This window comes from Syngnathus acus, chromosome 21 (assembly GCF_901709675.1).
Source record: "Syngnathus acus chromosome 21, fSynAcu1.2, whole genome shotgun sequence".
Classification (NCBI taxonomy): Eukaryota; Metazoa; Chordata; class Actinopteri; order Syngnathiformes; family Syngnathidae; genus Syngnathus; species Syngnathus acus.
This window is the reverse complement of record NC_051105.1, coordinates 6,075,680-6,088,246: the sequence shown is the minus strand read 5'-3', so window position 1 is coordinate 6,088,246 and position 12,567 is coordinate 6,075,680. Positions and strand designations below refer to the sequence as shown.

Below are 12,567 nucleotides of genomic sequence, written 5' to 3'. Positions count from 1 at the left end.
TGTCCACAGATGCATCTTTTGCGCCAAGATCAATTCTATTTTAGGCTCAAGGGTGATTTTGTACTGACTGAAAGAAGAGAAGGGACAACCACGTGTGTCAAACTTTTTAACCATGCCTACTGTTGCAACAGCTGTTTGTTTGCAAAGTGTGTGACGTAGCACTTGCCCACCACTGTATATAACTAAAACAGTTGGATGTCTGCATGGGCTAATAATAATTTCATGACACTTAGATATTTTTTTTCCCCATGTGCTCAGAGAACAGTAAAATGAAACATGATGACATATGCTTTCAACAACACGTGGGTGCCTCTTTTTGCCGATTGGACAAAATGCCACCAACGCCTTTTAGTGAGGAACCTATGGGAGCGTCGCTTGAACAGGTCCGGCTCCTTTCGAGCAGGCTCGGAAATCCCGCCTACTCGCAAGTCTCCTCATGATGCATAATTGAGCTGCTGTGCTTCAAATGCAAACACGGGACTTGGGAGCAGCAGGGTTATTTTTCCCTCACAAAGGAGAGAAAATACAGCTATGGATCCACTCGTGGGTGCTATTGACCAGGGCACGAGCTCAACGAGGTTTCTGGTAAGTGACGTGGCAGCGTGGCAGCATGTTCCTGTTTTGGTTCGTGACAACGATACATAACGCATAATTATCTCGGCATAGTTTTAAAAGTAGCAATTATAATGTATTATAGCATACTGTTTGCATATATCAACAGTAAAGTTCAACAAATGAAATCAGACTTTTTTCCAAATGAAAAATTGAAATATCAAGGAAATAGTAATGATGACACTAAAAAGTTACATGATCAAGAAAATACTGAAGAGGAAAGGGCTTTAATCTTTTTTACTTTGTTTTACTAATTTAAGATCTTTTATTTTGTCCACAGTTCTTTGCTTTTGAAAGGTTTGTTTAAATGTACTTTTAATTATGTGAAGCACATTGTGTTAGCTTTTGTATTAAACCTATTATTTAGCTAAAGGTACCTTGCCGTGCCTTTAAATAAACAAATATAAACTTGAATAATGAGGTCCTAAAACTGGGTAAAATGTGTCAAAGCTTTAATAAAAAAAAAGTAAAATAATAATAATCCTACTGACTGCAGGACCCGTTTGCTTTTACCTTGGACCGGCTCTGGATTAAAGTCTAGAGTAGATACTCGTTCTCTCAATATATACAATTATACAGTGTAGTGTGTGTATGAAATGTAATAAAAATAATGTCACATAAAATATCATACAATATGATAAATAGATGAACTTATGCTGCTTCAATTCTTGACTGAGAATTTTCTCTGTGTTTTTGTATTAAAAATACATTAAGACATCAGCATGCAAATTTAAATCACTCGTTGCCTCAATGACTAGCTTGCAGTGCAAGTATTGTATCGGCTTCACCGTGTTTGTTTGAATGATTTTCATTGCTTTTGTCAAATTTGAAGTGATGAAATCCTCGCAATTCCTATCAGTTGTATGCTGAAGTGTGATGCTATCACCTGTCAAAAATTAACTTTTCATCTGTGGTGTTGGAGGTCTTTTTATAACCTTTGTGGACCCCCCCCCCTGTCCTACGTTTTGCATGGTTTGGAAGATAAATAGGCAACTAGTGGCCTACAAGCTGCATGCGGCCTGTACCTGCACTCGGAGTGGACAATGTTGTAATAACAGTGTTCACCACTAGATGGCAGACATTGTTTAAGCTTGCCTCCAACCCAATCGCTCCGATAGGCTCGATATAAAAAAAAAAAAAAAAAAAAAGACAATCTTGTTGTGTCTGTCTATCACTCTCCCAAACTTGTGAAACCATCGCTCTACATAGGCCTTCCAAAGTAATTCAATAATTTAGTCTCTTAAACTACTACTAGGATTTCCCGAACAATACTCAGGTTAGGGCTGTCTTAACTAGCCTTGGTGTATGAACTGATGGAGCCTTCTTGATTGAGAGGAGAAACGGTTTCCAAGACAACCAGAAAAGTACAGCTACCATTGAGTCAATGCCCTGAGAAGAAATTCTGATTAAAGATCATATACAAGGTTCCCCAAAGGTCTATTCTTGGATTTTGTCTATTCAACATCACAAAATGTTTTGTCACACTTAAGCAGAGTTGCAGATGACCTACACAACTATGGTTGTCACCACATGACTTAAACGGAAATGACTATTTTATGATGATGATGTTGTAAACAAACACCCTACTGCAAAGTTGAGTCATATACACTTGAAAAATATTGCATCTTTCTAACAATTAGTTCTATCCTGTACTCCATACGTCCAATTTATACTATTTATCTGACAAAATATGACTTCTATGATCAAATGATATTGACATTACTTTGCATAAGTGACCAATTCCTTCACCTACCTGAGTTCTATGTTAAAGTTCATCTGATGACACAAGAAGTTAAACTTTAACTTACCTGGTTGTTTTTGGACGAAAGTTTAACATACCTGGTTGTATTTAGACTCATTGCAAGACTTAAGTAAAAATAAGCAAATCACAGACACCGTTGCTGCGTTTAGAAAGATATAAAACACACAAATACTTGAATAACTAATTATTTTGCTAGTTTTCATTTTGTTTGTGAAAATATTTTTGATGGTTTTTTTTCTAATCTGCTTTTTCACAGGTCTTTAATGCCAAGACAGCTCAATTAATCCTTCACCACCAAGTAGAAATCAACCAAAGTTTTCCAAAGGAGGGGTGCGTTTTAAATATTCATAATATTACTTAACTATGATTTGCATATTCTTCATCCACGGGTCTCCTGGACATCAAAAGTATAATTTACATAAACTCCATTGTTTGTGCCAAGGATAAATTCATCTTCTATCCTCTTGGTTTTTTCATGTTAAGGGATTTGTTAGAAATCTTATTTCATGTCAACATATGGAGTTGTTTTGTATTATTTCTACCAGGTGGGTGGAGGAAGACCCCAGGGAAATAATACAGTCAGTCTATGAATGTATTGAGAAAACATGTGAGAAACTTAGCCAGTGCAACATTGATATTGGCAACATAAAAGGTGGGTGAAAGTGCCTCCACTACTGCACACTGTAGATCATATGTGTCAAACTCAAGGCCCGGGGGCCAGATGCGGCCCGCCATGTCATTTTTAGTGGCCCGCAAAGACAGATTTGGCATCGACTTTGTGTCATTACTAAAATTACAAATTGTCTTTAAAAAAAAAAAAAAAGGAGAGATATTGCTTGCAATTCATCTTTTTAGAATATTTGAATAGTTTTTACTAGTCTCTGATTTCAAAACGAGTTCTTCATCACTTTGTTTTGTACCCTATAGTGTATTTCGAAAATGTTGACAATCATAATGGCTCTCCGAGGGAAACTATGACTACGATGCGGCCTGTGACAAAAACGAGTTTATCACCCCTGCAAACCTCAATTTTTGGGACCTAATAGGAGTAGGGGAAGTTTGTTATTGACAATGATCATGTTGTTTCATCAGCGGTGGGTGTGACCAATCAGAGAGAGACAACCCTAGTTTGGGACAAGCACACTGGAGAACCTCTCTATAATGCCATTGGTGAGTTTGCAAAGTATTATATTCATAGTCTGTTATGTGTTATATTGCTGAGTACTACATTGGTCCTCAAAAACATGACTTCATCAAGCATTTCACCAACATGGATGCTCCAAGAACCTCTGCTGTTGCTGTTAGAAATAGATTACACTGGATTGTATAGTCCATCTGGATTAATGAAAACGAACAAAATAAAAAGTAAAATAAATTTTTTTCACATTCTGACTCTTTAGTTTGGCTAGACCTTCGCACACAGTCCACAGTGGAGCGGCTCATTGATAAATCACCAGGCAAAAATAAGAATCACCTCAGGGTGAGTGTAATCAACTAGCCATCGTTGTATTTTCACTCAACATTTCCTTAAAGTTGAGTAACTCTAGGCTAGAATTTGTTTACTACTCTCAAACGTTTCTTTTTTGATTTCTCCATTTTCGAAATATCTTCAACACAGCATAAGACGGGCCTTCCCATCAGCACCTACTTTAGTGCAGTGAAGCTACGTTGGCTGCTGGATAACGTCGAAACGGTGCAACGGGCTGTGCAAAGCGGCCGCGCCATCTTTGGCACGGTGGACTCTTGGATCATCTGGGTACGACCCCCGCGTAGTAATAGTGTCTTTTTGTACATGGTCGAACAGGGATAAGGAAATTGATGTTCGGTGGTAAAAGTAGTGGGGTTGTTTTTTTGGCTCCTCAGTGCCTGACAGGTGGCAGGAATGGAGGAATCCACTGCACAGATGTTACTAATGCCAGTCGCACCATGCTCTTCAACATTCACACTATGGACTGGGATCATGAGCTCTGCAGGTAATGACACGCGCGCACATAACACACTGACATAACATTTGTAATATACTAACATGTGCAAACTTGTCTGAAGAGCCTGTGGCAATTTATAAAAAAAAACCACACATTTCCTGTTTTGCTGCTTTTAGTTACTTTGATATTCCAATGGAACTTCTCCCCAAAGTCAAAAGCTCCTCTGAAATATACGGCTGGATGGTAAGTTGTTATTCATAAGATTTCACGCAGAAAAATTAATTGATGAATGCAATGTGAAATGGTGTTTTCTTATGAACAAAAGCATATTCCCACTCAATCTGTAACAAGCTCGATGCACCGTGTAATTTGATTTACGTCGTAAGTGAACTCTAAGGCATTGTTTGTTTGCTTATTTTGGAGTTAACTATTTTATAATTTTCAAAAAATAGACATCATTTCGCCCAAAATAAGTGTATATAAACCTGAAACCCAAGTTTGACAATATTTGAAATGCAAATGTGAGACACGTACTTACTTATGTCTTCTCACCAGAAAACAACCAGCCTTGAAGGAGTTCCAATCTCTGGGGTAAAACTTTTCTTATGTAGCAAAAGAGTAAAAAAAAAACAACACATTATTCTTTCGTTTAAAGTGATATTCAAATCATATTTTTTTAAATTTTGATTAAAATTAATTTTATCCCACATAAATGTTTGATATATTAAATATATCATTTTATTAAATTTCGATTTATATTGTTAGTAATAAATTTCCATATCAATACTATATTGTATGCCTGTGACAAAATGCTGAGCAAACACGTTAATGACGACATTGTTATTATTAGTGTCTTGGTGACCAGTCGGCAGCCCTGGTGGGTCAGATGTGCTTGGAGGACGGCCAGACCAAAAACACGTACTGTACATCACTCACAACTTCACCTTTTATTGTATCTCACAATTATCACTGATTCATTGGATATCTTTTTATCGTCACATTGAGGTATGGGACGGGTTGCTTCATGCTCCAAAACACAGGGAACAAGGTATGTTATAACAGAACGGAGCTTATTGAAGATGTTTTGTCATCATTCTTTTTCTGTGTTTTTTTTTTTTGCAATTTTGCTAGCCTGTGATGTCAGAGCACGGCCTGCTGACCACAGTTGCCTACAAACTGGGAACAGATCAGCCTCCTTGCTATGCGCTCGAGGTTTGTGAGTAGTTTGAATATTTTGCACGTATTTATTACATAGAGCCATTACTCATTTCACCTTGACAGGGCTCAGTGGCCATTGCTGGGGCAGTCGTTCGATGGCTCAAGGACAATATGGGCATGATACAATCCTCCGCAGAGATTGGTATGTTGCTTGAAAAGGCACAAGCACATTAAAAACTACATTGAATGACAGCTCTTTTTTTTTTTTTTTTATCATCACTCTCATTTCAGAGAAGTTAGCTGCCTCAGCAGGGACATCTTACGGCTGTTATTTTGTGCCTGCTTTCTCCGGGCTCTATGCCCCATATTGGGAGCCCAGTGCACGAGGGTGAGATATGCAGTCCTGAATGATCAGGAAACACAAAAAGATTTTTGCCTTCTTTTCCAAACATAAAAATTGGTCTGGGACTTTGGTGTAATTGTGCTGATTCGCTCTTTCTCTCTCCTGTAGCATCATCTGTGGCCTCACACAGTTCACCAACAAGAGCCATTTGGCTTTTGCTGCTCTTGAGGCTGTTTGCTTTCAAACCAGAGAGGTAGTCAGAAGCTCTCGTCAGATTTAGGGCCCTTTCCAGCATCTCACTGGTGGAGTAAAAAAAAAAATCTAAAATTGTCAAAAGTGTGGATTACTTTTATTTGGCTAATGTAGTGGATAGATCAATTTAGGTGATTTTTGAAACTTGTTTAGATGCTGGTACTAATACGTACGATTGCTTTGTTGTGCATCAGATCCTCGATGCAATGAATATGGACAGTGGTGTACCTCTGGTGCAGCTGCAAGTGGATGGAGGCATGACTGCTAACAGATTGCTGATGCAGCTCCAGGCTGACATCCTTGGCGTATCTGTAGGTATGTTTTTCCTCATATTTAAAATAGTTCTCCATTTAAAATATTCACAAAAAATTCAACTTAATTTCAAAACAATTCAGCTGATCGTGTGTGTATTTACTTTTGTCACGGTGGTCCAGTGAAACCTTCGATGTCAGAGACAACAGCTCTAGGAGCCGCCATGGCAGCAGGAGCTGCAGAGGGTGTCAAAGTGTGGAGCCTGAGCCCAAGTGATCTTCCTCACATCACTTCTGAAAAATACGAGCCTCAGATCAATTCTGACGGTAAGAAAGCAAAACCTGTGAGCATCTTTGCAGCACTTGGCTCACCTTACATGTGTAATCTTCTCAGAGAGTGAGTTCCGCTTTGCTCGCTGGAAGAAGGCTGTCCAACGATCCATGAACTGGGAGACGACAGAGCCAGCAGGCTGCGGTGACAACGGTATGGCATCTTTTGTCCTGAATGTGGAGCAATCATAAGTGTGACTCTTTTTGATTCTTGAGGCTTCACCTTGGCTCTCTTACTGCCAGGTTTAGCCAAGGAGGTGAACAGCATCCCTTGGGGGCTCTCTCCTTCACCTCCCTCTGTCAGAGTCGACCTCTAAAGGTCCGGCATTCGTTGCTGCTTTTATTCTTTGGGCAAATATTTTGGGTGTCTGCAGGTACCTAAAGTCTTTCAAGCGTAAAAAATCCAAATGGATGTGATGCACCCAATCTTTGATTAAGAAGCATACTAAAAGTTGAATGAACCTGCAGAGATCCTGACTGATGTGTTGCATAGTGGAAGAACACTGCTGAATGCATGTCAGATTCTAAATCATTTCCAAATACTTTGATCACTCATTCATCTTTTTGTTCCTAACCCCCAGATAACCAGCAGAGACGTTCGATGGGAATAAAGGTGCTCGATGCAGCCACCTCAGAGCTGTCACATGACTCGTCAGTGGACAATTGCCAGTTGGAATGAAGAGTGGAAGCTGTGGAGCAATGAGAAGGTTTCCCTTTTATTTGGAATAAGAGGACACTTCAAATAAAGTATTTTCTAGGCATGGTTATGACAGGGTTGGAGGGTGGGGCACATTTGGAGGATTGATGGGATTCGGTAGATATTCCAAGGTGAACGTTTATTTGTTTAAAATTGAATCAGGAATGTTGAGTGTAACAAATAGAAAATAGTACAGTGGCATTTGTATGCAGCATATCTGCAACTTTTCAGTTTCCCTGTGCAATTGATTGACAAGCACCTTTTTTTCATCAGATGGAATGAATTACAGATTACTTATTAAATGTTTTTTTTAAACTTTTTTTTATTTTTTTAACTCAGGGCTTCCACATGATCTCAAATAAGTAAAACAAAGTCATTCACTATGCAAGGTCACGTGAGATTTTGTATTTAAATCCAACATGTATGCACTAAAGTTTTGAGGACAAATATAATTAGTCAAGCAAACATGGTGTGTGTATATATATCTATATCTATAAAACATCCAGGAAATAGCCACAAAATACAATTCCTACAAATTAGGAAGGAAAAAGAACCTTGAGAGCTATTTTTTCTGATACTCTGTCAAGGGACCAGTCCGGGCATTCTGATAACCCAATTAACGAGAGAACTGCCTTGCGTCATTCCGTCCTTTGTTGACATGCTTGAAGATTTTGGCCTTGTGCACATTGTTGGATTTCTGGTAACCAAAGCCACCACCGCCACCTCGCTTTTGCAGCTTTGCACCTTTGCCGCCATGGACGTCTGAGAAAGAGTTGGGTTAAGGCAAAAAGAAAAAAAAGCTGGTTGAATCATTTTACAATACTCTACTTTTTCCTCAAGAAGTGGTGTGGTGTAAAATTATTTCAAGAGGAGAGAATTCTAAATTTGTAAAAGATTGTACTCCCATTATTTGACAGAAAAGGATACTGAGATCAACGTAGGGCGGGACTTTGAATCCAAACGACATCGCCACCATGGGGAGGTTGAGTGTGTTGACGCTGTAGATCTGCTTGAGCGAGTGAGAGTCGTAAGCCCTCACATACGACTTGTAGGCCTCTTGGGCTGACTTGTGGAGGTAGTAGTTCTTCTCAATCAGTTTCTCCAACTAAGACAATTTTCACTGACGTCAAGAACATTTCACCTCAGGTGCTGAATTAAAGCACTAGATTGCTTACCTGGGACTGGATATCTGAGATTTTACTCCAGGAAAATTCAAACTCACTCAAGGGGACCTGGAGAGCACAGAACGCTGTTACTCCCGCCGGCGCACGAAACATGCCACGAGCATGGAGGCAACTTGAAATATTTACCTTGGCCTGCTTGAGGAAGCGCAGGAATCCAAGCTCCTCCGGTCGCAGAATTAGTAGTGCGTGGCCTATGCCGTTGATGCCTCGAGCTGTTCTGCCCACTCTGTGGATGTATTCCTGTTGGGCGGGAGGTTAAGTTTGTCGAAGCTTCATGAGGCTAGAAAGGAAAAACTAATCACTGACAATGGGTTTGCTGAGTTGAGATGGTAACAATGCAGTGGTCTAAATTCAGGTTGTTTAATGTTTGTCTTTGTTTAGCTAGGCTTATCCAAAATGGGCACAGTGTCATAGCCATCACGAGACCTTGGGGTCATCTGGCGGGTCATATTGGACGATCCAATCCACCTCCGGGATATCCAGGCCTCGAGCCGCTACGTCAGTGCAGAGCAAAATGCCAGAGTCTGCATTGCAGAATTGGAAGAAGGTGGTGGTGCGTTTGGTCTGCTTTTGCTTGCCCTAAAACGATGAAGAACCCGGTTTCTTGACAGGTCCAGATAACACAAGTGGGACTGACAATTTATGTCACGACTTACATGAATGGCCATGACGGGGAGGTCGATATAGTTGAGGAGCTCATAGTGGAATTTGACAGACATGCAGGAAGAGAAGAAGACCATGAGCTTCTTCTTGCGGTTCTTCTTCAGGAAGGTGAAGAGCAACAAGAAGCGCTTCTCCGATGGACATACGACATAGCCCTGCGATAAAAGGGGACAATCGTGAAGAGAGAGCCTGACCACATCAGACGCCGCGCCATCAACATACCTGCTCCAAACCATCGACAGTGGCAGTGTCCTTGTTGTCATCCACCCCAACATAGAGCGGCTCTTTCTTCAGAGAAATACGAGCCAAGTCCTCCACCTTGCGCGTCTGTGTTGCTGAAAACAGCATGGTCTGTCTTTTCTCTACAGAAAAGACACACCAACTCTCATTTACTCTGATTTTGACCTAAAAAACGGACTGAATAACATTTTACATTGTTATAGGCATTAGAAACATTGATTGGCATAAGGAACTACAAAAGAATAGACACTAGGAACCAGGAAAAAAAAAAAACACATACTAGGCAGAAGCTTTATGATCTGCTTCAGTTCTTCCTCGAAGCCCACCTCCAAGATTCGATCAGCTTCATCAATAATCAAACACTGCAAGTTCTTGTACATGAAGCCGGGTGTGTTCTAAGGATACAAATGCGCAGAAAGGGTCGCATCAGTTTTACACAAATGAGGGAAATTATAAAGTGACAAAACATGACTGCCCCCCTAAAAAATGGACAAGAATGAATAGAAGGATGGCAACTTTTAGTAGCCTTTTCTGTCATATCGGCGCAAACAAATGGCTTTAGTCGTACAACACTTTTAAAATGAATGATTGAAGATATTATTGTACAGATGGAGCTCAGCTCACCTGGAGGTGATCCAGAAGCCGGCCTGGTGTTGCCACCAAGATGTTGATACCGTTGGCCAGTTTTTGGGCCTCTGCTGATCGATTGCTGCCTCCCATAATCAGGCCATAGGTATGCACGTGGTGGGTCATCAGTTCTTTGATCACACCATACGTCTGCATTGCCAACTCGCGCGTCGGAGAAAGAATCACTACACCGGTCCCTGATAGCAAGAGGGCAGACAAAAACAACTTATGAGTAAAACCCGGAGAAAAATCAACATCTTTTCAATATTCCTTCTTAAACAATGGATGAGGCGAACAATCATTACCATTTCTGGGCATGAATCTAAGTTTGTAGATGAGCTCTATGGATGGGATTAGGAAGGCCAGGGTTTTACCACTCCCTGTCTTGGCAGCAGCCAGCACATCTCTGTCCAACAAAACAAACACAATCAACAACGTTAATAATAGCTGCAATTTATTTGAATACAGTAAGTGACATCATTACTACACACATCCTAAAACTTCAAACGAATGACCAAGAATCGGATGCTCACCTTCCATCCAGCAGAGGACGAATGCTTTTGTGCTGGATGTCCGTCATGTGTTCGAAGCCCATTTCCTTCACTCCTTTCAGCGTGTTTTCACTCACCAGTTCAGCGAGAGAAGCAAAAGACGTGTCCTCAAACGCTCCTGGACAGAAAGGCCAACAGATTAGAATTGCAATTATATTTTAATAATCTGATTGAGTAATTGAAAAGAAAAAAGACAGATGAATTTATGTTTAAACCATTATTTAGTTGCAGTGTGACATTTAACAATAAAATGTGTACTTGGGGTTAGTTTTATCAGAGGAAGCATAGGTGACTCCTCTCATATCCAAGACAACCACAAGTGTTTATGTATGCCTTGGTTGACACCCGTATCATGATGGAAACATTGAAAGGGCAACACATAGGCAATAGTATTCACAAGCATGATAAACGTTAACAAGCGGATGAATGGGAAATGATAATTACCTGTCAAGCCAAATGGTAATTCGGGAACATCTTCTTTCTCACCATCCTCCTCATCCTGCTCATGTGGTTTGACGGGTTCCTCCTCTTCCTCCATCTCACAGCCATCTTTTTCACCATTAACTTCGTGCACAGTTTTGGGCTTTTTCTCAGCTAAGGAAACGATATCAATTTGAGAAATGACAGTGACGTATTGTTTACGCAGTGGTTCCCTACAGCTTCAGAATTGTGTTACCTGGTGATTCAGGTTCCTCCTCTTCCTTCATCTCACAGCCATCATTCTCACCATTAACTTGGTGTACAGTTTTGGGCTTTTTCTCAGCTAAGAAAAAGATATCAATTTGAGAAATGGCAGTAATGACGCATTGTTTACGTAGTGGTTCATTACAGCTTCAGAGTTGTGTTACCTGGTGATTCAGGCGTGAGAGGCGGTTTTCGTTTCTTTTTCTTCTGCTTTCCAGCGCTTCTCTGTGCACTAGTTTCAATGTCAACTGGCTCATCGTCCTGCTTCTGCTGTTCTTGGATGAGTTTGGCTTTGGTCTTGCACGCTTCTTGAGTGGATTTCTCATCCACTCCCTCTGACGTCACTGTGATAAATGTCGAATCGTAATGTGAATTTCAAACAGTTTTGATGGGCTTACTTATTGTTGATGTAGCCTACGTGTTTACAGGACGCAAACAATGATGCAACAAAATGCATTAAGGGCAATTACAAGATCATTTACCATAGACTTTTTCAGATGTTTATTTGCTGAAACATAATTAGAAATCATGCCGCGAGAAGCTAACGACGCTAAGGAAGCTAACCGTCGTCGTCGAGAAAAGAAACATTACACTTTGACGATCGCTACTTACCAGACTCCTCCTCCTCGGCGCACTTCTTGAGTAGCTTGCGCTCTTTGTTTTTTTCATTTCTTTTCTGTATTTTCTTACGGAGAATTTTCATCTGTAAATCGGCCATGTTGACGACTGAATCACACGTGTAAGCGGACTGGACGGGTGTCAGGACCCTATTTTAGGAGCAACCTGAAAGTTGCCTGAATGGAAATGTCAAGGACCCCACAAGGTGTTAAGCAAAATGCCCTATAGAAATACTAAAAATGTGTTTAAAACGATCATGCAACTTAACAAATTAAATTTTAACTAGCAATTCATGCACACAAAGACAGGTGACATTTATCGATTTTATTGTTATGTCAGAGAAATGTCTATATAGTTGACCCTCTTTTCGTTTGATTTGGCATCCTGAAGAATCAGAAATGTAAAATTATTCCAATGATTTGAATGAATAACACACTAAAACATAAACATTCCTTTTAAATCATAAATGCCTGGTTAAGAAATACAGGTTTAAAATGTTCTGGAATAATGATGGATTCTAGCTATGGCAATCATAAGGAACATCATTGTTTGAAAAATCAAATATTGCTGCGCACCAAAAAGTTAACTTCTTTCACCCACTTTATGCTTAGTTAATATATTAATATAGTCGGACAGTCTAATAATCATGAGCAAATATATTGCTGTTTCA

The 12,567-nt window shown here is 40.0% G+C and overlaps 2 protein-coding genes across 5 annotated transcripts; one reads left to right on the top strand and one right to left on the bottom strand.

Moving 5' to 3' along the window:
* Positions 1 to 421: 421 nt before the first annotated feature.
* LOC119115181 (glycerol kinase-like) lies at positions 422 to 7,795 on the top strand. Of its 3 annotated transcripts, none has more exons than XR_005096108.1 (20): positions 532 to 585; positions 2,631 to 2,704; positions 2,920 to 3,026; positions 3,467 to 3,544; positions 3,775 to 3,854; positions 3,993 to 4,130; positions 4,238 to 4,347; positions 4,476 to 4,542; positions 4,855 to 4,890; positions 5,150 to 5,217; positions 5,305 to 5,347; positions 5,431 to 5,511; positions 5,581 to 5,659; positions 5,749 to 5,845; positions 5,969 to 6,053; positions 6,247 to 6,367; positions 6,487 to 6,630; positions 6,698 to 6,787; positions 6,877 to 7,007; positions 7,215 to 7,795. XR_005096108.1 is itself a non-coding variant. In XM_037239462.1 (20 exons), the coding sequence occupies exons 1-19, from the start codon at positions 532 to 534 to the stop codon at positions 6,948 to 6,950; spliced, it is 1,626 nt and encodes a 541-aa protein (XP_037095357.1). In that variant the 3' UTR covers positions 6,951 to 6,952; positions 7,215 to 7,795. The 3 variants fall into 3 exon arrangements, 2 of the variants coding, with proteins under 2 accessions (XP_037095356.1, XP_037095357.1); XM_037239462.1 differs by having other exon boundaries at positions 6,877 to 6,952; XM_037239461.1 differs by lacking the exon at positions 6,877 to 7,007 and having other exon boundaries at positions 422 to 585.
* Positions 7,324 to 12,047, bottom strand: ddx18 (DEAD (Asp-Glu-Ala-Asp) box polypeptide 18). Of its 2 annotated transcripts, XM_037239454.1 has the most exons (15): positions 11,892 to 12,047; positions 11,444 to 11,623; positions 11,272 to 11,358; positions 11,040 to 11,189; positions 10,578 to 10,713; positions 10,350 to 10,450; positions 10,042 to 10,241; positions 9,698 to 9,812; positions 9,400 to 9,539; positions 9,171 to 9,332; positions 8,941 to 9,093; positions 8,641 to 8,754; positions 8,506 to 8,562; positions 8,258 to 8,435; positions 7,324 to 8,092 (listed from the first exon to the last, which is right to left on the bottom strand). In XM_037239454.1, exons 1-15 carry the CDS (start codon positions 11,995 to 11,997, stop codon positions 7,947 to 7,949), a joined length of 2,025 nt encoding a protein of 674 aa, XP_037095349.1. In that variant the 5' UTR covers positions 11,998 to 12,047; the 3' UTR covers positions 7,324 to 7,946. The 2 variants fall into 2 exon arrangements, with proteins under 2 accessions (XP_037095349.1, XP_037095350.1); XM_037239455.1 differs by lacking the exon at positions 11,272 to 11,358.
* Positions 12,048 to 12,567: the final 520 nt, after the last annotated feature.